At 43.6% G+C, this 25,494-nt stretch overlaps 1 protein-coding gene across 1 annotated transcript in view; it reads left to right on the top strand.

The window, feature by feature from the left end:
- The window catches only part of LOC124269138 (beta-1,4-galactosyltransferase 4-like), an 87,847-nt gene that overhangs the window by 33,454 nt on the left and 28,899 nt on the right, over positions 1-25,494 (top strand). The window contains exons 2-6 of the mRNA XM_046704158.1: positions 2,427-2,643; positions 5,669-5,902; positions 8,885-9,069; positions 20,792-20,914; positions 21,378-21,482. Coding sequence (XP_046560114.1) covers positions 2,599-2,643; positions 5,669-5,902; positions 8,885-9,069; positions 20,792-20,914; positions 21,378-21,482 — 692 coding nt within the window. The 5' untranslated portion in view covers positions 2,427-2,598. The remainder of the gene's footprint in view (positions 1-2,426; positions 2,644-5,668; positions 5,903-8,884; positions 9,070-20,791; positions 20,915-21,377; positions 21,483-25,494) is intronic.

Here is a 25,494-nt window from a genome sequence, read left to right on the forward strand (position 1 = left end):
TTTTGACCGACCTTCGTATTCCTTAAGGTTTTAATCGACCGACTTACACATATATACTAATTGATTGTCACTGTCGTATCTGTCATATTCCTTAGCGTTTAATCAGCCGACATTACAAGACTAAGTATATATCCTGTCATATTTATGAATTTCATAGAGCCCGACGACCTATCCCACGTCCGTTGTTATCCCACAGAGCACAAGCATCACGACCAGCTGGTCTGTCCAACTCGACATCACACGTCCGTTGTTATCCTACAGAGCACAAGCATCACGACCAGCTTGGTGTCCATCTAACTCGACATCATACGTCCGTTGTTATCCCACAGAGCACACGTATCACGACCAGCTTGGTGTCCAACTCGACATCACACGTCCGTTGTTATCCTAAAGAGCACAAGCATCACGACCAGCTGGGTGTCCAACTCGACATCACACGTCCGTTGTTATCCTACAGAGCACAAGCATCACGACCAGCTTGGTGTCCATCTAACTCGACATCACACGTCCGTTGTTATCCCACAGAGCACAAGTATCACGACCAGCTTGGTGTCCATCTAACTCGACATCATACGTCCGTTGTTATCCTACAGAGCACAAGCATCACGACCAGCTTGGTGTCCAACTCGACATCACACGTCCGTTGTTATCCTACAGAGCACAAGCATCACGACCAGCTTGGTGTCCATCTAACTCGACATCACACGTCCGTTGTTATCCCACAGAGCACAAGCATCACGACCAGCTTGGTGTCCATCTAACTCGACATCATACGTCCGTTGTTATCCCACAGAGTACAAGCATCACGACCAGCTTGGTGTCCATCTAACTCGACATCACACGTCCGTTGTTATCCCACAGAGTACAAGCATCACGACCAGCTTGGTGTCCATCCAGCTCGACATCACACGTCCGTTGTTATCCCACAGAGTACAAGCATCACGACCAGCTTGGTGTCCATCCAGCTCGACATCACACGTCCGTTGTTATCCCACAGAGCACAAGCATCACGACCAGCTTGGTGTCCAACTCGATATCACACGTCTTGAAGAAGGGTTCACTGGTCGGATTGCATTTGATTTCTTTGGTTGCTGACTGATGACCTGGGTTCATTGATGATGTGTGGGTGCCTCTCCTAGTGACGACCAGACAAACTCTACATGGGTAACGGTACATCACTGACATCCTCGACTGGGTTGTTTCACATGTCGATGACCATCCTGTGAACACAAAGCTATTCTTCCTGGACGACAACGCTAGGCCATATCGTGCGATTGCCGTTGTTGATTTTTTTACGTCATAAATCATCAGCAATTCTGCATTAACCCACCAGGAGTCCAGATCCTAATCCCATTGAGTATACTTAGGCTATGATAGGTCGCAGAATACACCAGATCAATCACCAAGAACAAAATCCCCATGTACTTAAACAGGAATGGCACAATAAGTCAAATTCAACGTCGGCTACAATCAAAGAGGCGGAGGACCAGGGATGCTGCTTCAGTTGGCGGAGGTTACCCCACTTTGTCATTGTGCTTGGGTATTTTCATACCTATGTGATTTCCTGGGGATGTTATGCCATGATTCATTGTGCTCGGGTATTTTCATACCTATATGATTTCCTGGGGATGGTATGCCATAATCTTGAACATGACCGCACGTGATAACGTCATACCACCATAGTTTTCAATACTTCAAGATGAGTAAATTTTTTGGCCATGTGTGTTTTTTCTGAATAAACTAGTTTTTCGTTCTTTTTTGCATTTCAAGTTGCCATTGTTCATTGAGGGTCAGTATATTTACATAGAAATTTAAATACGGGTTTTCCAAAGTTCCTTTCTATAGCTTATGGTAACACATTGATGCTATAAACACATGGGGCGTAGAGATCAACTTTTCAACGTGTACATTTATTGCAGTGATATTTCACAGATACTGCACTGATGCATCACATTCCATTGTACAGATACTGCACTGATGCATCACATCCCATTGTATACATACTGTAGTGATGCATCACATCCCAATCTACACATACCGCACTGATGCATCACATCCCATTGTACATATTCTGCACTGATGGATCACATCACAATCTACACATACTGCAGTCATGCATCACATCCTATTTTACAGATACTGCACTGATGCATCACATTCCATTGTTCAGATACTGCACTGATGCATCACATCCCATTGTACAGATACTGCACTGATGCATCCCATCCCATTGTACAGATACTGCACTGATGCATCCCATCCCATTGTACAGATACTGCACTGATGCATCCCATCCTATTGTACACATACTGTAGTGATGCATCACATCCCATTGTACACATACTGTAGTGATGCATCACAGTGATCTATCACATTCCATTGTGCATAAATAGTTGTGATACCCGTGTCTCCTGCCGATGTTCCAGCTGTGTGGGCGGTGGCCCAAGAAGAAGGTCCTCTTCGCCCTGTTGTTGGTGTGTGCCGTATCACCGGTCCTCAGGCTCATCAAAAGCAAAAACGTGATTATCTCAGGACGGAATATTGTATTCCTGGAGGAAATGCCTGATTTTGGAGAAGTAACCTTCCAGAGAACGACAAATGGTTCAGAAAAATACCTTTGTCCAAAGACACCGCCTCATCTGGGTTAGTACAATTCTATCTCTTGTTAATCAGCGTTTGGCTAAACTTCTATCAGAGTTAACATGACTATCTTATGAATCCTTTTTCTAAGCTAATATATTACTCCTCTAATTCATAAGAAATCTCTGTCAAAAGCAGAGTGGATTGTTGTTTGTAAACAATTTGGGTCTGAACCAGACAATCCAGTGATTGTCACCATGCAATGCGGTGACAGAGCATGTGTTTCAATATGAAATAGTAATGACACCAGATGTTCGCGAAAGGGTGAGCGTATCCTACCCCACCGGTGACACCCGCCAGACACATATGGTAGGTCTAGTCATTTGTTCACCTCAAATAATTCGGGAACGTATGGTATAAACCAAAATAGGGAACTGAATTCGACATCCTTTTTTGTCACTGATGCATCACATTGGGAAATCTCCTCCATATGTCTACCATAAAACTTTATTGAAGCCTTGAATGCTGTAGCCTTGATTAAACAACTTCGGAGCAAGAGTGACATGACGCTCTTTGAAATCCTGATGAAAAGAGCACGCTCGATTGTACCTAAAAAGCTGTGAAATGTAAACACAAGATTCTGGAGCTGTTGGAATATTGCTCTACATGAGAGGGAAGTAGACTTTTGGAAAGTTGAGAAATCCTCTTTTGTCATACAACCGTGTGGAGATTTGTCACTCTGAATCTTTATGCATAGATCGAAATATGAAACAGACAGTTGAGGAGGTCTCACTCACTTGTCTCCATAATTTCAAGTTCAGGTGAGCAAATCAGTGGAGGGCAATTGGCTATTTGATGGTTATTGAACGATGTTAATTAAATCATGGATGTACCGGAAGCCTAAGATAAACGTCTTGACCAAATTACCTTGTTTTGATTTTGCCAGCCCAATCAGAAATTCTGATTAATATGCATAAAGAAACAGATCTGTGAGGTGGGGAACACAATGGTGCCATGGGGATGCCTACTTCTTGGCGAAATGGTTTAAAGTGGAAGCTACTGTATATGGTAGTTTTCAGATTCACTGTAGAGTATCCTAGTAGGAAATATGCCATTCCTGACATTTGTATGATATACTACAACGTCAAACTGTTATGTATATATTTGCAAGTGGAATACATTTTGACTTTGTTTGGTAGATACTGTCGGGGAAAGACAACCAATGAAACAACTCAAAATTGCCATCGCCCAAAATGATATTTATTTCAACTTCATCTGCGTCAGTAAGACATATTGGCCCCAGGCCGGGTCTGGCAGTTACTTGTGCTACGATAGCATCTTTGTTTGCTCCATCACACATACAACATGCCTTACCTCATTCACAGATAAATTGTAAGTCTTTGAATGGCATTCAGAAGTGATGCATACAAAGAGGAAAATTTATGGATGTCAACTTTTGCATTTAGAGAAGCACAACGTTTCGGAATACATTCTTTCTAATTGATGCATAAAACCTAGGAAGCAGATAGCTACATGAGAACAACAGGTGATTATAAAGGCGGACACTTACCGAGGGAAGCCAGTGATTGTTAAAATATGTATTAATATTACACGTTTGTGTCTGTGACATCAAACTTAGCTACATAGGCATTGCTATAAAACGTTGTTGTTTGAATGTATCTATGTCGGATTTATCTGCCTCATATCATTGCCAGATATGTGACATTCGCACCACACATTGATGTCTTACACATCGAGCATTCTTATCCAGTGCATTGAATGAGGCTGGTATACAGTTAAACCCATTGGTGGAGGCTGGTATACAGTTAAACCCATTGATTGAGGCTGGTATACAGTTAAACCCACTGATGGAGGCTGGTATACAGTTAAACCCACTAATGGAGGCTGGTATACAGTTAAACCCATTGATGGAGGCTGGTATACAGTTAAACCCACTGATGGAGGCTGGTATACAGTTAAACCCATTGATGGAGGCTGGTATACAGTTTAACCCATTGATGGAGGCTGGCATACAGTTAAACCAACCGATGGATGCTGGTATACAGTTAAACCCATTGATGGAGGCTGGTATACAGTTAAACCCATTGATGGAGGCTGGTATACAGTTAAACCCATTGATGGAGGCTGGTATACAGTTAAACCCATTGATGGAGGCTGGTATACAGTTAAAACCATTGATGGCGCCTGGTATACAGTTAAACCCATTGATGGAGGCTGGTATACAGTTAAACCCACTGATGGAGGCTGGTATACAGTTAAACCCATTGATGGAGGCTGGTATAGAGTTAATTTGGTAGAGGCTGGTATACAGTTTATCCCATTGATGGAGCCTGGTATAGAGTTAATTTGGTGGAGGCTGGTATATAGTTTAACCCATTGGTGGAGGCTGGTATACAGTTAAACCAACCGATGGATGCTGGTATACAGTTAAACCCATTGATGGAGGCTGGTATACAGTTAAACCCATTGATTGAGGCTGGTATACAGTTAAACCCATTGATTGAGGCCAGTTAAATGATGGAGGCTGGTATACAGTTAAACCCATTGATGGAGGCTGGTATACAGTTAAACCCACTGATGGAGGCTGGCATACAGTTGGATGGCTGCTGGTATACAGTTAAACCCATTGATGGAGGCTGGTATACAGTTAAACCCATTGATTGAGGCTGGTATACAGTTAAACCCATTGATGGAGGCTGGTATACAGTTAAACCCATTGATGGAGGCTGGTATACAGTTAAAACCATTGATGGCGGCTGGTATACAGTTAAACCCATTGATGGAGGCTGGTATACAGTTAAACCCACTGATGGAGGCTGGTATACAGTTAAACCCACTGATGGAGGCTGGTATACAGTTAAACCCATTGATGGAGGCTGGTATAGAGTTAATTTGGTAGAGGTTGGTATACAGTTTATCCCATTGATGGAGCCTGGTATAGAGTTAATTTGGTGGAGGCTGGTATATAGTTTAACCCATTGGTGGAGGCTGGTATACAGTTAAACCCATTGATAGAGGCTGGTATACAGTTAAACCCATTGATGACGATACAGCCGCCTGCTTTCAGTTGGCGTTTCTCCTATCAACGAGAGTCTGGTCACCCTGGAAGGTCTCATCAGGAAATATATCCCACATCAACCGGGTGGTCACTTTAAGCCCAGGGAGTGTATGTCCCGAACTAAGACGGCTGTCATTCTGGCCTACAGGAACAGACGGCGCCACCTGGTGGTTCTACTCAATCATCTCATCCCCTTTCCTAGTCCGTCAGCAGGCAGAGTTCGCTCTTTTTGTTATAGAACCGGTGAGTCTAACATCATCGGTGAGGTCTGCACCATGATTGTTGTTGCAGAATGGGTGAGATTTCGACAAGGACATTAAAACTCATGACATTAATTGGTTAAAGTTCGTGAGAGGTCCGTACTAGCATTTGAACTGTTGGCCTTTCATCATGACATTTGTCACATGTGGTTGTGAAAGTAAACTTGAATCAGGACACGTGGCACGCGTGGTTGTAAAGGTGAACCATAGCGTCTAAGTGGTACTGAGAAGCAAACCATTTGATATCACTTCATAGCACAGGCCCTCGTGTCTTTGCGGGGATTAGAGATTTTAACAAAAATATAAGCTGGTTAAACTATTATGTCATAATGTATTATACTGTGAAGCATTTCGAGTCGGGGGTCATCTCAAAATTTATATATCTTTCTTAAACTCTTTTACCTTGCAAAGACACGAAGGCCTGTGCTTCATAGCCCCACAATACAAGCATTCAAAAGCTTTGAAATTGACTCATAATCCGTATTTCTCAGTCCGCAATTTAGATTTTGGAAACAACTCAACAATCACATACTAGTCACGTGATTACACAAAACCCTCTTTGGATTCTCAGTATGTTCTGATTCGAAACTATTATATTATTATAGTATATTTATATAGCGCAAATATCCACGCAACTGGTGCATGCTCAAGGCGCTGGTATTTTTTCCCTTAACATTGGATGTCAATCTCAACGGCACATCGTATTATCAATCTCAATTCCCTGGGGATCATACAACTCTTGCTGCCACTAGGCGCACCGAGTTATTGTGGCATTCTCATCCTTACGAGGTACCCACTTACCGCTGGGTGGACTCGGACACATACTTACGGTACTTTGTCCAAGTTCACTGCAAGTTGCTGTACCCGCAACTAGGTGTTTGCACGTATTTATGTGGCCACCATCTGGTCATATACCAACGGATTCGTGGCTTCTTTTAGTGCACATGGTTGTGTACTGTACACTAGGGGTTGTGACAACACTGAAAGGGTCTGCACACAAAGTTGACTCCAAGGTTTTTACACCCGGTCACAGGTGGGCTCGATCCCGGCACCTGAACCTCGCTGGATCGCCCACCGCGCCCCCGGTGTTACTGTTGATTCCTTCTTATTCAATCCTAACTAAATAACAAACAAGTGACACCTTCAACTCAATTAGCCCTAATTAGTTTACACTACCGCATCCCTTTTGTTCAAGCCGCACCGTGTGTAAACAACCTCGGTTCAGCGGGATACTTGCCCATGAAAGGTAGGTGAATATCAAGTTTCTTTGCAAATATTGAGTTAAAAGGGTAATTTTGCTTGTTGAGACCGAGTTAAAAGAGCTTGAATAATGATAAATTATGAAGGATTTTGCCTGGACCGAGATGTTATATCGAGACAACCGAGATATCGAGTTATCAGAGTTCGACACAACGGTGCTCGACTGTAATACCTAACTTCTTTAAGTGGCATTTAGAAGTTGAGGTAATGAACAAAGGAGGTATATCTATGGATAAACAACTTCTTTATTGAAGCCCACCCATGCAGCCCAGCACCTTCATCACACAACCCAGACGAGAGGAATACTAGCCACCCTAGGTTAGAGTCCCGAGGTGGGCACATTTGCCTAATATCGTTGGACATGATACTTAGTTCCCCTTGTCTCAGTTCATCCAGCTGTAAAATGGGTACCCGTGAGGATGTGCTGGCAATGAGAGTGTTAAGTTTATTGCGCCTAACAGGCAGCATGGCTGTATGGTCCCCAGGGAGTTGAAAAAATATCGGAAAGTAGGATAGTACGATAGTGTCCTATGAACGGGAATAGTAATGTACGTAGCGCCGTGAGCAGGCAATCTGCCTGGATATGAGCGCCATATAAGCGGACTATTACTGTTACACCCTAGTTCCACTATAACACCTGCGCCAAGTCTTCAAGACCGCCACCCTCAACACTTGCAAACTACTACTACTACTACTACTACTACTACTACTACTACTACTACTACTACTACCACTACTACTACTACTACCACCACTACCACTACTAAGCCCCTACTGCTACTAGGAGAGTAGATTGGCATATATATAAGCCCACTGAGCTTGTTTGCCAATCCCTTTTCTTTCTCTTCAAATAAAATATGTTTAAAACAATTACATAACACCAAACTTCAGTAAAGAACAAAGACTCTACCTCAACCATCTCTGATCACATCCAAGTACACCCACAACATGCTTTGGAAAGAATGAACCGTTCCCACCATTGGCATCCTGCTCGTCATGCTGTTGCCTTACCTCGGATTATCTCATGTATAATTATGTGTGTTTCCATTGTTAATCATCTTGTTTATCACCCATTGTCTTTGTTAGCCCTCATGTACCCTGTATATACCCTGCTGTAACCATTCACTACCCCATGCTTGAAAACGGTATAAGTATCTATACCAAAACGTCGCTATTGTACAGTAAAGAAGTTGATCATCCATAAAGACGTGTAATTGCTATTGCTTACAACTTCTAGAATGTCTCTCAAACAGCTCTTAACCTTATCAGCCTGTACGTCTTCTGTATAAACCCAACTTTACTAATGTGTATATTTACTTTACCAGCATTACTGTACATCACTTGCTTATTAACGGTGTTAACATCTACACCTATACGTCGCTTGTATTGTAATAAAGAAGTTGTATATCCACCTCCCGTGTTCATATATAATGGATGTCTCATGGTTCTCAGATAATGGTATATTGTTGTAAAGACCAACCAATTAGAATATAAAGTTCAACGCTGCCACGTTGTGTGGTACTTGTTTTTATACCCATGAATCTGGATATTCTGCTCACTTGTAGCTGCCCTATATCTGTCATAAGTTATGGATGTATATACTTGTTCCAAAATACGCATACCATATTCGACTGTAACTGTTCCATGGACTTGAAAGTATCGATTTATTGCATCTCATAGGTAAGCATGTGCTATTTTGTTATAGCTGCCCAGCGTAACGTTCAACAGGGCCCTTCTGATGAACATCGGCTTTGTGGAGGCTCTCAAGACGAACAACTTCACCTGCTTTATCTTCCACGATGTGGATCTCTTGCCGGTGACGGATCACAATCTCTACCGATGTGGTGCCACGCCCAGACACATGGCTGTGTCCAACAGCAAACTTGACAAGTAGGTTTTCACCTCAGCCACTCCTAACCCTAGATGATTGGTACCACGTCCAGGCACATGGCTGTGTCCAACAGCAAACTTGACAAGTAGGTTTACACCTCAGCCGCTCCTAACCCTGTGTCAAACTGTATGCTTTCTCCCACAACTTACCCTAGATTTGTGATGCCCTGCCCCGACACATTGGTGTGTCAAAATTGCTGGAATAAACATTGCAATTCCCTTGTATAAAAGAATATAGAAGCGCTATTTGTTATCGCATAGATTAAACTGGGAAAGACCCAGCTATTGGGTTTATATCCATGCTAGCATCTACCTTGTACGATATGTCGACCCAGGCTCTCAGTATACAACAGTCAACAACGTTCGACCACTACCGCTGAATTCCTTAAATTCTTTTGGACTGATATAAATAAATACTTCTTCAGATCTTTAAATATGTGTTATTTGAAAGGAGAATTATCTATTTCGCTAAAACGTGGACTTATAACGTGTATACCTAAAGGTAACAAATCAAAATTGCTGGAGACCTATCTCCCTTTTGTCTGTTTTCTACAAGCTGGCTTCGATGGCAATATCTAAAAGGATAAAGTCAGTTCTTGGTCAATTGATAAATGATGATCAAAAAGGTTTCATGTCAGGCAGATATAGCGGGGAAATTACAAGACTTATTTACGACCTAATGGAATATACAGAAAAAAAAACGGTCTTCTATTACTTATTGATTTTGAAAAAGCTTTCGATACGGTAGATTGGTCGTTTATTGACAAAACATTATCCTATTTCAACTTTGGTGAATCAGTTCGAAGATGGTTCAGAATTCTATATCAAGGAATTGAATCAAATGTTCTTGTTCATGGTTATGGAACGGATATGTTTGATATTCAAAGAGGTTGTCGCCAAGGGGATCCACTCTCCCCCTATATCTTTATCTTATGTGCGGAAATATTAGCAATAATGATACGAAACAATAAAAATATCATGGGTATTTCAATTGGAAGCATTGAATACTTACTCAATCAATTCGCTGACGACACAACATGCACCCTGGATGGTTCAGAGCGTTTTCTCTATGCAGTATTCAATGTGCTTAGTTTCTTCGCCAGATTTTCAGGTTTAAAGGTTAACATCGACAAAACACTTCTCACTTGGATAGGATCAAAGAAAAGATCGAAAATGAAACTATGTTCGGAGCTAAATCTTAATTGGGACCAGGGTGACTTAAGTCTTCTTGGAATTACATTTACTCAAGACTTAGACGAGATGGTAGAGATAAATTACAAAGAAAAAATACGACGTTGTGAAACGTGTCCACAATGTCCATATGGTCCGTAATCTTACTCCCTTTGGAAGAAATATTGTCTTAAAATCTTTGATCATCCCAAAGTTAAATCATTTATTCAGTGTACTTCCTGACCCAGATAATGAAACTACAAATAAATTTCAACAGAAATGTTTTAAATTTATGTGGAACAATAAACCTGATAAAATTAAGAGGAGCCAAATTATCTGTGACAAACAAGATGGAGGCTTCAACATGCCAAATATAAAGACATTAATGCATGCTCAGAAACTATCAATGGTCAGAAGGTTTTTCAGATTTAAGTCCAGTTGGTGCTATCTATTTATTTCAAATCTCCCAAAGTTTGGCGCTGGTTATGTATTCGATTATAACTGCCAATATCTGTCAGAAGAATGTCTCCCACTGATCCACAATAAATATTATAGGGATGTTTTATGTGCCTGGTGGCAATTTATATCTCGCAATAAACCTGACTATGACGTAAATGACATACTTGCCGAAAATATCTGGTACAACAAAAACATATGTGTAGGATGTAAACCAATTTTTTACAAACAATGGAATGATAAAGCAATTCGGTGTATCAACGATTTACTTGACTTAACTGATAACATATACTGCTTTGAAAATTTTGTAAAACACTATCATTTAAAAACTGATTTTATAACATTTACTGGCCTCATTAGATCAGTAAAGTCATATTTGAAAACTCTTAACATAGATTTCAAGACTTTGTCAAAAATACCAAAACCAACTTTACCAGCAAATATACCGAGTCAAAAAAGAAACTTCACAAAATGTAATTTGAATAATAATGAATAATTTTTCTCTGATGATACATCTATGTATCCGAAATTGGATGCCTATCTTTCGACTCTAGAAAAACGTTAGCAAAACCCACTCAAACCCATCCATTCGTCGTGCAAATTACGTTAATGCCAAATCAGGTTTTGCACGTGCAGTCGATCACGTGATCTTCGCATCGAAGTTTGTCTTCATATGCACGTGTTTGCATTGGCCTAAAGAATTGACAAAAACACTTTTAAACCACATTTCTAACGGTACTTGAAATGCCACGATTGTCAAATGTGCAACGTGAACGTGAGAGTTGGCATGTTGCAAGCGGGAAGATCAGTTATTGACGTCGCAAGAGTAATGGGATGCAGCCGTCGTACTGTGTATGACTTGTGAGGTCGTCTACAACAAACTGGCATCACTTCTGATCGCCAAAGGTTGGGTCGTCCACGTGTGACGTCACGAGCAGAAGACCGTCAAATCGTCTTACGTCACCTACGTGACAGATTTCTGCCGGCTACACGAACCAGGGCTGAGATGTTTAGAGGTCGACTCTCCTCACAGACCATTCGAAATCGGTTGCGGGCTGCCAATCTCCATTCTCGACGTCCATATCGTGGGCCAATATTGACGCCGTTTCATCAACGTCAACGTCTGCTGTGGGCCCAATGTCACCTCCGATGGACCCAGAGAGACTGGAATCGAGTCGTCTTTAGCGATGAATCAGATTCGTGGACGGCAGGCATAGAGTCTGGAGACGACGTCGTGAACGGTGCATACCGCGATGTTGACACGAAATTTCCATCAAAACGTTGGAAACAACGTCATGGACTGGCCATCGAGGTCCCGTGACCCAACTCCAATAGAGCACGTTTGGGATGCACTTGGGAGAAGGCTTCGTGGTCTTAGGAACCAACCTCAGAATTTGCAGGAACTTGGCGCTGCCTTGCAAGTGCAATGGCGCAGAATCCCCAACCACGTGTTCACAAGCATCAGGCAGTCGATGAGGAGACGGTGTTTGGCAGTAGTGAATGCGCGGGGCGGCCATACACGATATTGAACTGAGAAATTTCGCATTTTTATTCTTGTGACTTGACATTCTGTATACCCATGTTTTGGAATGGCGGTGTAGCCTAATGGAACTGATTATGGCACTGACAGTGTATCGAGTACATCACACAGATCTCAGCAATGAAGTAATAACAATTTAACCATCTTACCATCTCTTTTATAGTGCCCTGAAGAAAGAATGTGAAGTTTCTTTTTTGACTCAGTATATAAAACAGCTCCTCGGGGATGCAAAGGGGACACAACGGTTTTACAGAACATTGTTGTCAGATGTCATTACAAAAAATGTACATTGCCAAAAATGGGAGCAAAGTATCTTAAACAACGAAGTCTTGTCTGACGACTGGAAAAATTATAACAAAATACCATTTAGATGCACCAATGACAGCAAACTGCAATGGTTCCAATATAGAATATTACATCACATCTTACCGACAAATATAAAGTTATTTAAGATTGGGTATATAAATAATTCAAAATGCAGCTTTTGCCAAAGCGAAATTGAGACACTCGATCACGTGTTCTGGCCTTGCAGTAAAGTCAACCATATCTGGCAAAAACTTGAGATCTGGCTAAATCATAAAGCTCTTGTCAATATCAAAGTATCAAGAAAACAGGTATTGCTCGGTTTCCCAAACAAAAACAGTGACCCTCTCAATATTATTATTATTATCTTTAAAAACCTAATTTTTGGAAGCAGATTAAAAAACAGTGTGCCACCTTTTACATGTTTTCCAGAATGAAATTAGACATTATTATATGATAACAAAGTGCTCTTCTTTAATGGAATGTAATATCAGCGCCTTTTATAAGTTCTGGTCTTCATGTCATGAACTGTTCACATGATTTGTACATCATATGCTTGTTGTATTGTAACCTGAATGTCCTTTGTTGAGTTTTCGGAATACACTGTAAAACATCTTTAAAGAGAATAAAAGTATATAAAAAACAACAACATTCGACCACTCAACATCGTCCGCTGGTTTTCCAGGGAATTACTTCAATAGCATCCGACACATTTCTATAACCACCACGTATAATTACCATCCAGTGTAGCAATTGTGGCTAACACGTTCATGATACACAAGGAGTGAAGGCACTTCACTGTTATCTTTTACTGTTATTAATGACGTTTGATTGATAAATTCGAATCCTCAAATATAACAAACGACCCAAAAGTATTGAAATGTTATTTTTTCACCATTGTTCCCTTCCCCATTTGTACAAAACAAAATGACCTATGACGTTAGAAGGGCTGTATCCAGGTCCTCCTCCTAGCTGCCCAACAGGTTACATATAACTGCTATGCTACGAGTCACTATAACTTCCGGCTTGAGCGTTCTTCATGTGTAGGACTAGATGGATGTCTGACGGAGCCCTATGAGAAGAAAGAGGTGGGTGCACATGGCGTTTAAAGCCTTACTCGTGGATTGTAGCCACGACAGTTATCTCGCTGTGTCCTACCGCAATACGACCTTACTCATTATTTCAAACCGCATTGGAAACAGCATCGTTTGGCCTTTTGGAAGAACGTCCACCATCATGACATCATCAGATTCCCGCCAAAAAGGTCGGGTCGACTTTGCTGTGTTCACATACTTCATAGTGGTTTCAATTCTGGAAATGTTAACCACCCCAGGTTCATTCATTATCACAAATTGTTTGTGACGCCTTTTCTAGATCAAGTGTCAAATAGGGCAAGATTTCACAAGACACGTCCTGTCTGGTGTGGCTGGTTTTTTTCTGTGTTATCGTCCTGTCTGGTGTGGCTGGTTTTTCTGAATGTTCTATCGACAGTGAAATGCCTGTTGAACTGGATCAATGAACTGGTATACATATCCATGTCTGTCTTATCTAAGCATTCTTGTGTTTGCAGATTTATCCCAGGAATGTTCTGTCGACAGTGAAATGCCACACACAACTAAGGATTTTCCTCTCCTAGTCACGTTTGTGGTAGAGGTCATGAACCCCAAAGGGCAATACCATAATAAAAGACATCGCCATTATGTCAACCATATTCAAGGGCAATCTCAATATCTTGATCATTCTTCAGTGTCGTTTAGCATGAATACGTTACTTGAATATTATATCTATTACTCCCAGTGACGTGGTGTGTGGTTCTGTGCTTAGGCTTATCCTAAAGTTAAGCAGCGGTGGGCCGGAGAGTCCTTGGGTGGTTGACCGTGTTCGGCAGCTTGGCTCCTGACAGTTTCTAGACTTCAGTCCTGCCCCTTACCACAGCGCACGTCTTACACGTGGTCTCACCTTAGACAAGTGAATTTGTTCCAAATTGTGTCTGTTCACCCATAAGTGAATGGACACCAGTTGGGATAAGTCATACGACTGTTAACCTTCTAGCGCGTAACAGAAAGGTTGGGTTTATCAGGGTAACAATGTTTTAGCGACTTGAGCAAGCACACAGGCTTTATTCATAGCTATTATAATATGACGTACACCTTTCATGATACACCATTTACAATGAATGCAGAAAATAAACAATCATGCAAAATCATCGTACATTAGGATGACTTTAGGGTCTTTGTTCTCCAAATTCATCGTGCCCGGTGGGTGACACTAAAGTGTTTGTTCTCCGCACTGGAGATGACACTAGTATGTTTTTTCTCAGCACTGTGAGTGACACTGGTGTGTTTATTCTCCGCACTGTGGATTCCAATATGATGTTTTTTCTAAACACTGTGGATGACACTATAAAGTTTTGGTTCTCGGCGCTGTTGAAAAAATGGGGTGTTTGTTCTCTGCACTGTGGGGGACACTAGGGCGTTTGTTCTCTGCACTGTGGATGACACTATGGTGTTTGTTGTCAGCACAGTGAATGATACTAGAGTGTTTGTTCTCTGCACTGTGGATGACACTATGGTGTTTGTTCTCGGCACTGTGGATGACACTACGGTGTTTGTTCTCAGCACTGTGGATGACACTACGGTGTTTGTACTCAGCACTGTGGATGACACTACGGTGTTTGTTTTCAGCACTGTGGATGACACTAGGGTGTTTGTTCTCTACACTGCGGATGACACTAGGGTGTTTGTACTCAGCACTGTGGATGACACTAGTTTGTTTGTTCTCTACGCTGTGGATGACACTGTGGTGTTTTTTCTCCGAACTGTGGATGACACTACGGTGTTTGTTCTCTACACTGTGGATGACCCTAGTGTGTTTGTTCTCAGCGCGGTGGATGACACTATGGTGTTTGTTCTCAGCACGGTGGATGACCATAGTGTGTTTGTTCTCAGCGCGGTGGATGACACTATGGTGTTTGGTCTCAGCACTGTGGGTGACACTAGGGAGTTTGTTCTCTACACTGTGGATGACACTACGGTGTTTGTTCTCTACACTGTTGATGACACTAGGGTGTTTTTTCACAGCACTGTGGATGACCCTAGTGTGTTTGTTCTCAGCACTGTGGATAACACTAGTGTGTTTATTCTCTACACTGTGGATAACACTAGTCTGTTTGTTCTCTACACTGCGGATGACACTATGGTGTTTGTTTTCAGCACTGTGGATGACCCTATGGTGTTTGTTCTCGGCACTGTGGATGACACTATGGTGTTTGTTCTCAGCACTGTGGATGACACTACGGTGTTTGTACTCAGCACTGTGGATGACACTAGGCGGTGTTTGTTTTCAGCACTGTGGATGACACTAGGGTGTTTGTTCTCTACACTGCGGATGACACTAGGGTGTTTGTACTCAGCACTGTGGATGACACTAGTTTGTTTGTTCTCTACGCTGTGGATGACACTGTGGTGTTTTTTCTCCGAACTGTGGATGACACTATGGTGTTTGTTCTCTACACTGTGGATGACCCTAGTGTGTTTGTTCTCAGCGCGGTGGATGACACTATGGTGTTTGTTCTCAGCACGGTGGATGACCATAGTGTGTTTGTTCTCAGCGCGGTGGATGACACTATGGTGTTTGGTCTCAGCACTGTGGGTGACACTAGGGAGTTTGTTCTCTACACTGTGGATGACACTACGGTGTTTGTTCTCTACACTGTTGATGACACTAGGGTGTTTTTTCACAGCACTGTGGATGACCCTAGTGTGTTTGTTCTCAGCACTGTGGATAACACTAGTGTGTTTATTCTCTACACTGTGGATAACACTAGTCTGTTTGTTCTCTACACTGCGGATGACACTATGGTGTTTGTTTTCAGCACTGTGGATGACCCTATGGTGTTTGTTCTCAGCGCTGTGGATGGCACTAGTGTGTTTATTCTCTACACTGTGGATAACACTAGTCTGTTTGTTCTCTACACTGTGGATGACACTATGGTGTTTGTTTTCAGCACTGTGGATGACACTATGGTGTTTGTTTTCAGCACTGTGGATGACACTATGGTGTTTGTTTTCAGCACTGTGGATGACACTAGGGTGTTTGTTCTCAGCGCGGTGGATGACACTAGGGTGTTTGTTCCCAGCACTGTGGATGACACTATGGTGTTTGTTCCCAGCACAGTGGGTGACACTAGTTTGTTTGTTCACAGCACTGTGGATGACACTATGGTGTTTGTTCTCAGCACTGTGGATGACCCTATGGTGTTTGTTCTCAGCGCTGTGGATGGCACTAGTGTGTTTATTCTCTACACTGTGGATAACACTAGTCTGTTTGTTCTCTACACTGTGGATGACACTATAGTGTTTGTTTTCAGCACTGTGGATGACACTATGGTGTTTGTTTTCAGCACTGGATGACACTAGGGTGTTTGTTCTCAGCGCTGTGGATGACACTAGGGTGTTTGTTCCCAGCACTGTGGATGACACTATGGTGTTTGTTCCCAGCACAGTGGGTGACACTAGTGTGTTTGTTCACAGCACTGTGGATGACACTATGGTGTTTGTTCTCAGCACTGTGGATGACACTATGGTGTTTGTTCTCAGCGCTGTGGATGACACTAGGGTGTTTGTTCTCAGCGCTGTGGATGACACTATGGTGTTTGTTCTAAGGACTGTGGATGACACAAAAGTGTTTGTTTTCTACACTGTGGATGACACTAGGGGTTTTGTTCTCAGCACTGTGGATGACACTAGGGTGTTTGTTCTCAGCACTGTGGGTGGCACTAGTATGTTTGTTCTCTGCACTGTGGATAACACTATGGTGTTTGTTCTCAGCGCTGTGAGTGACACAAACGTGTTTGTTCTCAGCGCTGTGAGTGACACTAACGTGTCTGTTCTCAGCGCTGTAGATGGCACAAGTGTGTTTGTTCTCTACACTGTAGTTGACACTAGGGTGATAGCTCTCAGTACAGTATATACGTAGCTGGTATTTTCACAACAAATATGCATTCACGAAGAAAGTAAGCCAAGAATGGAAGAGTTCATAGAGTTGGTGAAAATCCACACACATCCTGAGACGACCATCCTTCTTTCTTGCTTGGTAAGCATTTGATGCTCAAGATCTGTGTGGCTCCCTGATTACTTCAGCTGAGCGTAGTGTTTGAAGATGGTTCCGCAAACATTGCAGGTGGTATGGGATGGTGCCTAACGGTCAGTTTGAAAGGTAATTTCAACTACTTAAACTACCATGACACAGCATATTACTACATCCAAGCAGCATCATGTTTGGAAACTTCATGATGACATCAAGTCTCATGAGTAAGTATGTTCTTGTCAGAGCTGATGATGTCATCTACCTTATCTTGGTTACCAGTGGCTGGCTCTAGAACAGGCACAGACAGAATCACATACTAGGGCAGGCTGAAGTAATGCACATACGAGAGGTGAAATCAGTTCCTCGGTGGCTTGGTGTTGGTTGGGATGAACAGAGAGGTGAAATCAGTTCCTTGGTGGCTTGGTGTTGGTTAGGGTGAACAGAGAGGTGAAATCAGTCCCTCGGTGGCTTGGTGTTGGTTGGGATGAACCGAGAGGTGAAATCAGTTCCTCGGTGGCTTGGTGTTGGTTGGGATGAACAGAGAGGTGAAATCAGTCCCTCGGTGGCTTGGTGTTGGTTGGGATGAACAGAGAGGTGAAATCAGTCCCTCGGTGGCTTGGTGTTGGTTGGGATAAACAGAGAGGTGAAATCAGTCCCTCGGTGGCTTGGTGTTGGTATGGATGAAGAGAGAGGTGAAATCAGTCCCTCGGTGGCTTGGTGTTGGTTGGGACGAACAGAGAGGTGAAATCAGTTCCTCGGTGGCTTGGTGTTGGTTGGGATGAACAGAGAGGTGAAATCAGTCCCTCGGTGGCTTGGTTTTGCATGGGATGAACAGAGAGGTGAAATCAGTTCCTCGGTGGCTTGGTGTTGGTTGGGATGAACAGAGAGGTGAAATCAGTCCCTTGGTGGCTTGGTGTTAGTTGGGATGAACAGAGAGGTGAAATCAGTCCCTTGGTGGCTTGGTGTTGATATGGACGAACAGAGAGGTGAAATCAGTTCCTCGGTGGCTTGGTGTTGGTTGGGATGAACAGAGAGGTGAAATCAGTCCCTTGGTGGCTTGGTGTTGATATGGACGAACAGAGAGGTGAAATCAGTCCCTCGGTGGCTTGGTGTTGGTTGGGATAAACAGAGAGGTGAAATCAGTTCCTCGGTTGCTTGGTGTTGGTTGGGACGAACAGAGAGGTGAAATCAGTCCCTCGGTGGCTTGGTGTTGGTTGGGACGAACAGAGAGGTGAAATGAGTCCCTCGGTGGCTTGGTGTTGGTTGGGACGAACAGAGAGGTGAAATCGGTGTTGGTTGGGACGAACAGAGAGGTGAAATCAGTCCCTCGGTGGCTTGGTGTTGGTTGGGACGAACAGAGAGGTGAAATGAGTCCCTCGGTGGCTTGGTGTTGGTTGGGACGAACAGAGAGGTGAAATCAGTCCCTCGGTGGCTTGGTGTTGGTTGGGATGAACAGAGAGGTGAAATCAGTCCCTTGGTGGCTTGGTGTTGGTTGGGATGAACAGAGAGGTGAAATCAGTCCCTTGGTGGCTTGGTGTTGGTATGGACGAACAGAGAGGTGAAATCAGTTCCTCGGTGGCTTGGTGTTGGTTGGGATGAACAGAGAGGTGAAATCAGTCCCTCGGTGGCTTGGTGTTGGTTGGGATGAACAGAGAGGTGAAATCAGTCCCTCGGTGGCTTGGTGTTGGTTAGGATGAGCTGTGTTCATTGTGCCGTAAACAACATCTGAGGCAGAGTACTCGTGGCATTGTATCCTGTTTCAAGGACAATTAACAGCCAAAACTTTGAGTGTTCTTTGCTTTTCATCCACCCATGATGCTGAGACCTTTATGAACTAGTCCATGTCAAATCTCTATGTACATGTACTTGAGGTGCCTAATGAACATTAAAACTTACATGCAACGCAAAACACAACTTTGCAGATTCTGATACCTTTTGGTATGAACTTAATGTAACAAATTCTCAAATATGCAAATTCAACTTATGAATAACGCGCTGAAAAAAACGAGTCACAAAAATAACCCCAGCTGGGGTGAAAAGTGGTTTCAACAGCTGTGCTGTGCTGCGCTAATAGCTAGGTGCCTGGATTATAATGCCGTGAGCAGGAGTTGTCTCATCTTGGTTGTGCATAGAAACAATAATTAGTAAATAATCTACTCGTTACATAAAATAACCTTGTTAAGCATCTAGATCTACTCAGCTATGTGTCAAACGGTGAGGCGTTCGGCATTTCAAGACTGAAATCCTTCGCTGGCGTTTTTTTGTTGATATTTCACAGGCGCGAGCTTTTTATATATTATGACACTAGATTGCCGATTTAACTGTTTACATAATTTCATTTGACCATTTCACCACACGTTCTTCTTACCGAGTAACTTTCTCAGTTCGATACTTAAAAACAACGTCATTGTTTAGCATTGTCAGAATAGTGTATAAATCACTGAAGATAATCAAACTTCATGCAACTGTTTATAATTTAGTGCATATATCAGTGACGATAATCAAACTTCATGCATCCCTTTATAATGATAGTGCATATATCAGTGACGATAATCAAACTTCATGCAACTGTTTATAATTTAGTGCATATATCAGTGACGATAATCAAACTTCATGCAACTGTTTATAATTTAGTGCATATATCAGTGACGATAATCAAACTTCACGCAACTGTTTATAATTTAGTGCATATATCAGTAACGATAATCAAACTTCATGCAACTGTTTATAATTTAGTGCATATATCAGTGACGATAATCAAACTTCATGCATCCCTTTATAATGATAGTGTATAAACCAGTGAATATAATCAAACTTCATGCATCCATTTATAATGATAGTGTACCATTCAGTGAATAAACCTTCTACCCGATAAATCTGTTCATAATCCAGAAACGTACCTCTAGTTTGTTACATCATCCAGGTATATCACCCAGAAACGTACCTGTAGGCTGTTACATTGGTTTATAATCCAGGTATATCACCCAGAAACGTACCTCTAGTCTGTTACATTGGTTTATAATCCAGGTATATCACCCCAAAACGTACTTCTAGTCTGTTACATCGGTTCATAATCCTGGTGTAGTAATCGTAGTGTTTTACTCAGTGAACGAACCTTCAGCCTCGTACATCATTTATAACATGCCACATGTTTTCTGATTCCAGTGTATCATTTCCTGAATATGCTGGAGGTGTCGTTGCCGTGTCACGTGACGTGTATCAGCACGTAAATGGTCATTCCAATCTGTACTTCGGCTGGGGAGGAGAAGATGATGACTTGTTATACAGGTAATCCGGTCATGTCAAGATACGGAGTGTCATAACGCTTCCCGTGTAGTGCTGCTGTAAAACAGTAATGTCGAGAGACAAAAGAGCCATGCAAATATGTTATATGAGAATCACATGTGACAGGAGAGTACACAATGCAGTGTTGTATAATACATTAATGTCAAGACAAAAGGCGGTTGTGCTACAACGTAATGGAGTGTTGTTATAACGGTAAAATATTGTGTTGTACGGGACGCCGAGATGAACTGATGGTAAAATGGTAGTGTCGGCATAAAAACATCGTATCGAACGTCAAATATTCTTCCTTTCGATTAAAGATGTGGTATAACTTAGCTAAAGTGTTAGTGCTGCACTTCCACTTCTGTCACGTTGTTGTAGGATCGCTGCATGTACCTTTCAGTGAAAAATTGTATTTCCTGAAGAAAAAAAACCCAGTCAATTCGTCCTGTTGTACATTGGTCAGGCTAAACTGGAAACACTATACAATGTCCCGCTACCCGCCTGCTGTTGGACGCTACATCGCACTCAACCACACGGAGGATGTAGGGAACCCTGTAAGCGCCACTCGGTAAGTACAAACACAGAGGATGTAGGGAACCCTGTAGGCGCCACTAGGTAAGTACAAACACACGGAGGATACAGGGAACCCTGTAAGCGCCACTCGGTAAGTACAACCACACGGAGGATATAGGGAACCCTGTAAGTACAAACACAGGGAGGATATAGGGAACCCTCTAAGTGCAACCAAACGGAGGATATAGGGAACCCTGTAAGAGCCTCTCGGTAAGTACAACCACACGGATGGATATAGGGAACCCTGTAAGCGCCAAACGGTAAGTACAAACACACGGAGGATATAGGGAACCATGTAAGCGCCACTCGGTAAGTACAAACACACGGAGGATGTAGGGAACCCTGTAAGCGCCACTCGGTAAGTACAAACACACGGAGGATAGAGGGAACCCTGTAAGCGCCACTCGGTAAGTACAAACACACGGAGGATGTAGGGAACCCTGTAAGCGCCGCTCGGTAAGTACAAACACACGGAGGATATAGGGAACCCTGTAAGCGCCACTCGGTATGTACAACCACACGGAGGATATAGGGAACCCTGTAAGCGCCACTCGGTAAGTACAAACACACGGTGGATATAGGGAACTCTCTAAGTACAAACACACGGAGGATATAGGGAACCCTGTAAGTACAAACACACAGTGGATATAGGGAACCCTCTAAGTACAAACACACGGATGATATAGGGAACCCTGTAAGCGCCACTCGGTAAGTACAAACACACGGTGGATATAGGGAACCCTCTAAGTACAAACACACGGAGGATAAAGGGAACCCTGTAAGCGCCACTCGGTAAGTACAACCACGGGGAGGATATAGGGAACACTCTAAGTACAAACACACGGTGGATATAGGGAACCCTATAAGCGCCACTCGGTAAGTACAAACACACGGAGGATATAGGGAACCCTGTAAGCGCCACTCGGTAAGTACAACCACATGGAGGATATAGGGAACCCTGTAAGTGCCAAACGGTAAGTACAACCACACGGAGGATATAGGGAACCCTGTAAGCGCCACTCGGTAAGTACAAACACACGGTGGATATAGGGAACGTTCTAAGTACAAACACATGGAGGATATAGGGAACCATCTAAGTACAAACACGCGGAGGTTGAGGGAACCCTGTAAGCGCCTCTCGGTAAGTACAACCACACGGAGGATATAGGGAACCCTGTAAGTACAACCACACGGAGGATATAGGGAACCCTCTAAGTGCAACCACACGGAGGATATAGGGAACCCTGTAAAAGCCTCTCGGTAAGTACAACCACTAGGATGGATATAGGTAACCCTGTAAGCGCCAAACGGTAAGTACAAACACACGGAGGATGTAGGGAACCCTGTAAGCGCCGCTCGGTAAGTACAAACACACGGAGGATATAGGGAACCCTGTAAGCGCCCCTCGGTAAGTACAAACACACGGAGGATGTAGGGAACCCTGTAAGCGCCTCTCGGTAAGTACAAACACACGGAGGATATAGGGAACCCTGTAAGCGCCTCTCGGTAAGTACAAACACACGGAGGATATAGGGAACCCTGTGAGCGCCACTTGGTAAGTACAAACACACGGAGGATATAGGGAACCCTGTTAGTACAAACACACGGAGGGTATAGGGAACCCTGTAAGCACCACTCGGTAAGTACAACCACATGGAGGGTATAGGGAACCCTGTAAGCGCCAAACGGTAAGTACAAACACACGGAGGATATAGGGAACCCTGTAAGCGCCACTCGGTAAGTACAAACACACGGTGGATATAGGGAACGCTCTAAGTACAAACACACGGAGGATGTAAGGAACCCTGTAAGCGCCACTCGGTAAGTACAAACACACGGAGGATATAGGGAACCCTGTAAGCGCCCCTCGGTAAGTACAAACACACGGAGGATGTAGGGAACCCTGTAAGCGCCAAACGGTAAGTACAAACACATGGAGGCTATTGGGAACCCTGTAAGCGCCAAACGGTGAGTACAAACACACGGAGGATAAAGGGAACCCTGTAAGCGCCACTCGGTAAGTACAAACACACGGAGGATATAGGGAACCCTGTAAGCGCCTCTCGGTAAGTACAAACACACGGAGGATGTAGGAAACCCTGTAAGCGCCACTCGGTAAGTACAAACACACGGAGGATATAGGGAACCCTGTAAGTACAAACACACAGTGGATATAGGGGACCCACTAAGTACAAACACACGGAGGGTATAGGGAACCCTGTAAGCGCCAAACGGTAAGTACAAACACACGGAGGATATAGGGAACCCTGTAAGTACAAACACACAGTGGATATAGGGAACCCACTAAGTACAAACACACGGAGGGTATAGGGAACCCTGTAAGCGCCACTCGGTAAGTACAAACACACGGTGGATATAGGGAACCCTGTAAGTACAAACACACGGAGGATATAGGGAACCCTCTAAGTGCAACCACACGGAGGATATAGGGAACCCTGTAAGAGCCTCTCGGTAAGTACAACGACACGGATGGATATAGGTAACCCTGTAAGCGCCAAACGGTAAGTACAAACACACGGAGGTTGTAGGGAACCCTGTAAGCGCCGCTCGGTAAGTACAAACATACGGAGGATATAGGGAACCCTGTAAGCGCCCCTCGGTAAGTACAAACACACGGAGGATGTAGGGAACCCTGTAAGCGCCGCTCGGTAAGTACAAACACACGGAGGATATAGGGAACCCTGTAAGCGCCTCTCGGTAAGTACAAACACACGGAGGATGTAGGGAACCCTGTGAGCGCCACTTGGTAAGTACAAACACACGGAGGATATAGGGAACCCTGTAAGTACAAACACACGGAGGGTATAGGGAACCCTGTAAGCACCACTCGGTAAGTACAACCACATGGAGGGTATAGGGAACCCTGTAAGCGCCAAACGGTAAGTACAAACACACGGAGGATATAGGGAACCCTGTAAGCGCCACTCGGTAAGTACAAACACACGGTGGATATAGGGAACGCTCTAAGTACAAACACACGGAGGATGTAAGGAACCCTGTAAGCGCCACTCGGTAAGTACAAACACACGGAGGATATAGGGAACCCTGTAAGCGCCCTCGGTAAGTACAAACACACGGAGGATGTAGGGAACCCTGTAAGCGCCAAACGGTAAGTACAAACACATGGAGGCTATTGGGAACCCTGTAAGCGCCAAACGGTGAGTACAAACACACGGAGGATAAAGGGAACCCTGTAAGCGCCACTCGGTAAGTACAAACACACGGAGGATATAGGGAACCCTGTAAGCGCCTCTCGGTAAGTACAAACACACGGAGGATGTAGGAAATCCTGTAAGCGCCACTCGGTAAATACAAACAAACGGAGGATATAGGGAACCCTGTAAGTACAAACACACAGTGGATATAGGGGACCCACTAAGTACAAACACACGGAGGGTATAGGGAACCCTGTAAGCGCCAAACGGTAAGTACAAACACACGGAGGATATAGGGAACCCTGTAAGTACAAACACACAGTGGATATAGGGAACCCACTAAGTACAAACACACGGAGGGTATAGGGAACCCTGTAAGCGCCACTCGGTAAGTACAACCACACGGAGGATATAGGGAACCCTGTAAGCGCCAAACGGTAAGTACAAACACACGGAGGATATAGGGAACCCTGTAAGTACAAACACACAGTGGATATAGGGAACCCTCTAAGTACAAATACACGGAGGATATAGGGAATCCTGTAAGCGCCACTCGGTAAGGACAACCACACGGAGGATATAGGGAACCCTGTAAGCGCCAAACAGTAAGTACAAACACACGGAGGATATAGGGAACCCTGTAAGCGCCACTCGGTATGTACAACCACACGGAGGATATAGGGAACCCTGTAAGCGCCACTCGGTAAGTACAAACACACGGTGGATATAGGGAACTCTCTAAGTACAAACACACGGAGGATATAGGGAACCCTGTAAGTACAAACACACAGTGAATATAGGGAACCCTCTAAGTACAAACACACGGAGGAT

This window comes from Haliotis rubra, unplaced genomic scaffold (assembly GCF_003918875.1).
Source record: "Haliotis rubra isolate DU_JTF1 unplaced genomic scaffold, ASM391887v1 Scf1422, whole genome shotgun sequence".
NCBI classification, from domain to species: Eukaryota; Metazoa; Mollusca; class Gastropoda; order Lepetellida; family Haliotidae; genus Haliotis; species Haliotis rubra.